This window comes from Papaver somniferum, unplaced genomic scaffold, assembly GCF_003573695.1.
Source record: "Papaver somniferum cultivar HN1 unplaced genomic scaffold, ASM357369v1 unplaced-scaffold_22, whole genome shotgun sequence".
Taxonomy (NCBI): Eukaryota; Viridiplantae; Streptophyta; class Magnoliopsida; order Ranunculales; family Papaveraceae; genus Papaver; species Papaver somniferum.
Genome location: NW_020632152.1, coordinates 2,070,367 through 2,074,032, shown reverse-complemented (window position 1 = coordinate 2,074,032; position 3,666 = coordinate 2,070,367). Strand labels below are relative to the sequence as shown.

Below are 3,666 nucleotides of genomic sequence, written 5' to 3'. Positions count from 1 at the left end.
TAAAACCCTATTTTGATGATTTCTATTCGATTGAAGCAATCAAAATCAAATTAAAGTAAAGGGTTTGTTGGAAAATACCTCTGGAATGGTCCCATGGCAGAATCAGGTTGCGGCTGGCGTCTTTTATACTCGATAAAATTATTATATAACCGAACTTAATTGTGATTGCATTGATGTTGTTACATTTCTTAAATAGGCGGTGGCGGTGGTGGTGGGAGGAGGTGGTGGTGGTAATCGGTGGTTGGTGGTGGTGATAATCGTAGGTGGTGGTGGTGGTAATCGCCGGTGGTGGGCGGTGGTGGTGGTGATAATCGGTGGTTGGTGGTGGTGATAATCGGAGGTGGTGGTGTTGGTAATCGGCGGTGGTGGGCGGTGGTGGTGGGAGGAGGTGGTGGTTATATATAGGTGGTTATTAGGTTGGTTTTAAATTAAATTAGGTTAAGGGTAGGTTAGTCATTTCAACATTTTAGGACACCACTTATCATTATAAGGAAGGTGGCCTAATAAAATCATGGTCCCCTCAAAAAACCATGGTCCCTAAAAAATCAATCTTACCTTTCCATGTATAAAAAGGATACTGTAACTATGTAATAAGGTTGATCCAATCAATAGAAATCTTCTTTTATGCCTTTGTCTTTTTGTCTTTTCCTACAATTCTACTACAAAAATCTTCTATATGTAATGTGGTACTTTTGGATTTAGACGGGAAAATTCGTTTTCCCAGTTCCTTCATAGAAGGGATAATAATAAAGACTATTTTCCCAAAATAAATATAGATTCTCATTATAAACTTTTAATTAATGCACATTAATTAATACCACAAAAACAAAAATATAAAATGAACAAATCACATAATTGAAATATCTTACTCATAAACAAGATAATCTTGCTGCAATGAAGTATTTACAAATGAGCCTCCTTGTGTTATTTCTCTTAATTTCTTCTAGTATTATATCAACAACAAACTGTCTAGGGGGAACAAGAAACATATCAAAGGAAGAAGCCGATGATATAGAAATCGAGGGACAACTAAGAATTTTAAACAAAAAGCCAGTCAAAACCATCATAGTAAGTAATTTTTCTCTTGTTCATGTAAGTGTTGAACTTGTATTTTTATACTAGTAGATCATGATAAATATGACTCTGAGCTTGAGTTCTTGATTTCTTTATTCATGTCAACTGTTTCTTTCTAAATATGTTATTTCATGTATCTCAGAACGAGATTGGTGGCGTAATAGATTGCATCGACATTCATAAGCAACCAGCATTTGATAATCCATTGCTCAAGGATCATAAAATTCAGGTATGATAAAATTATGGGAAATTTTATCTTTGGGTCCAAAATAAAAGTGACCAGTGTTGTATAGAATCCTAGAAAATTTCGTATTAGTGTTTGGGTCCCATGAATGTGATTAACTCTTCTTGAAGAGCAGAAACATGGAGTTTGTGTCTCAGGACTGTAATTGGCCCGTCTTGGAATAAAAATTGAGTATGGTGCCATCAGTCTGCCTAAATATTTTGTGCACAAGCCACTTATAGAAGTGCAAGTTCATTTCACAGTAAGGGTAGGCATAGAAAGACTAGAGGGAGGGTACATGCAGATATTTTCTGTTGAATTCTCCTGCATTTGGAATCATAAGCCATTATAACTCACAAGCGTCCACATTAACTTCCTTTATAAGATTTTTTATTTCACATGACGACAGTTGATCAAATTTACATATATGTAGGTCCATAACTCAATATTGTTTCACTATACAATGTTGATAATGATTATGAAGCTGACTTTCCGATTTTGTTTACGAAATTTGACATTTACGTAGATGAATCCAAGCTCAATTCCAGGAGAGACAAGAACTAAAAATGTTTTAGCATCCTCTATCTTTCATGGGCTACAGAGGGAACGATGTCCTTCAGGAACAGTACCTATACGCAGAACAACTAGAGAAGACTTGGTTAACACTAAATATTTCGTAAAGACAGCCGGACTAAAGGGTGCAAACGGATATCCTAACACTGTTTACCATGTAAGTTATATATATTAATCTACGCACTTTAATGAGCTAATTTCATTAGATTGTATAAATTTATTAGTTGTACCTTGTAGTATGTCTTTGCAGAAGAAGTCATCTCAGGGAAGTAATATTTCGGAGCCGCAGCTTCTATGACCATACATAACCTTACACTAGATCTTGACCAGTTCAGTACTTCTCAAATTTGGATTGTAAATTCATCTCCAGAAGAAACAAATGGTATTGAATTCGGAATAATGGTATGTTTTGTTTTCCCATTTTTTCTTTTTTTATTATGTCAAATTTGATCATTTCTTCTTAACAAAAAGGTCTCACTTTATTGGGTTATGCCATAAATATTTCAGAAAATCCTGGCGTAGCTGGTGATAGTCTCCCTCGACTATTTGGCTATTGGGCTTCTGTAAGTTTTTTATTGCTAGTACTTTTTCTGTTTAAATGTTTATTCAACATGGAATGTCTCTTGCATGAATATATATTACCCTCCGTTTCAGAAAAAAAGAAGAAGACTGGTTTCAATGCACAAATTACACGTGAAACCAACCTATTATTCTGAAACGAAGTTAGCAGTTTTTTAGATCTTTCAAGCTAATTACGTGTTGGCATATATAACCTGAATTCAAAACTCATTGGCATCTTAACTAATTTGACAGACTGATGGGCACAATCCTACTGGTTGTCACAATATGTTGTGCCCTGGATTCGTTCAAGTCAGTAAGGACGTATTTTTGAATAATCAGTTTACGCACTTGTCAACATATGGGGAAAAAGTATATGAGGCATATCTTGCGGTATACCGGGTAAGGCCGTGTTTAAGATATTTTTCTTCCCAAGTGCTTTTTTACTGCATATACCGAACCATAAGAAAGTTTACACTTTGACAGGCTCAAGATAGTGGTCACTGGTGGTTAAGAGTCGGACCGAATGCTGATGTAACTGATGATGTAGGATACTGGCCAAATGAACTCTTTACAACTTTAAAAACGAGTGCAGTGTCTGTACGATATGGTGGACTTGTAGGTTCACTATCTCAAGAATCAAAACCGCCGATGGGAAATGGATATTTTCCTCAACTTAACGACCATAGGAAAACAGCTTTCATGAGACTATTGAGTTATGCAAACGAGACCGGAAACCTTGTTGATGTAGACTCACACTCAGTAAAAACTATGATTACTGCGAAACTGGAATGCTACAGTATCATATATGCTCGTCAGATAGAGCGTTGGGAGAACCATATGGTGTATGGTGGACCTGGTGGTATGTGTCACTAGTATAATGAGAATGCGACGATTTTTGATGGAAATGATAACATTTCAAGATAATATTAGTTTTTATTATCAACATATAAAGAGGCATACAATATGAAAGAGATATAAGACTGCATTGATGTACCGATCAAAAAAAAAAGTGCATTGATCAACATATAAGAGAGAAAATATATTGTTTTTATTAGACGACATTTTTTTTTGAAGCAGTTAGACGACATGATATTTGGTGGAATGATATCCTAAACTTATTACAATTATTACAAAAAATATAGGGCACTGCTACCCCGCACGACAGTGCACAATAGCTTTATAAGCTAGCAACCTTGGAACCGTCATCTTTGTATTTTGTTTCATTCTATGAAACA

General features: G+C 35.5%; 1 protein-coding gene across 1 annotated transcript; it reads left to right on the top strand.

Annotated features, from left to right (window-relative positions):
• Window positions 1-894: 894 nt before the first annotated feature.
• On the top strand, window positions 895-3,304 carry LOC113340552. The gene is made up of 6 exons (XM_026585684.1): window positions 895-1,068; window positions 1,217-1,303; window positions 1,824-2,027; window positions 2,201-2,272; window positions 2,684-2,830; window positions 2,915-3,304. The coding sequence occupies exons 1-6, from the start codon at window positions 895-897 to the stop codon at window positions 3,302-3,304; spliced, it is 1,074 nt and encodes a 357-aa protein (XP_026441469.1).
• The last annotated feature ends 362 nt before the right edge of the window (window positions 3,305-3,666 follow it).

Bases quoted from the DNA above. Each gene is read 5' to 3' on its own strand.
- LOC113340552 (XM_026585684.1), top strand. From the start codon at position 895: ATGAAGTATTTACAAATGAGCCTCCTTGTGTTATTTCTCTTAATTTCT. The intron at 1,069-1,216 runs GTAAGTAATTTT...CATGTATCTCAG, and splicing joins AGCCAGTCAAAACCATCATA to AACGAGATTGGTGGCGTAAT. The intron at 2,831-2,914 runs GTAAGGCCGTGT...ACACTTTGACAG, and splicing joins CATATCTTGCGGTATACCGG to GCTCAAGATAGTGGTCACTG.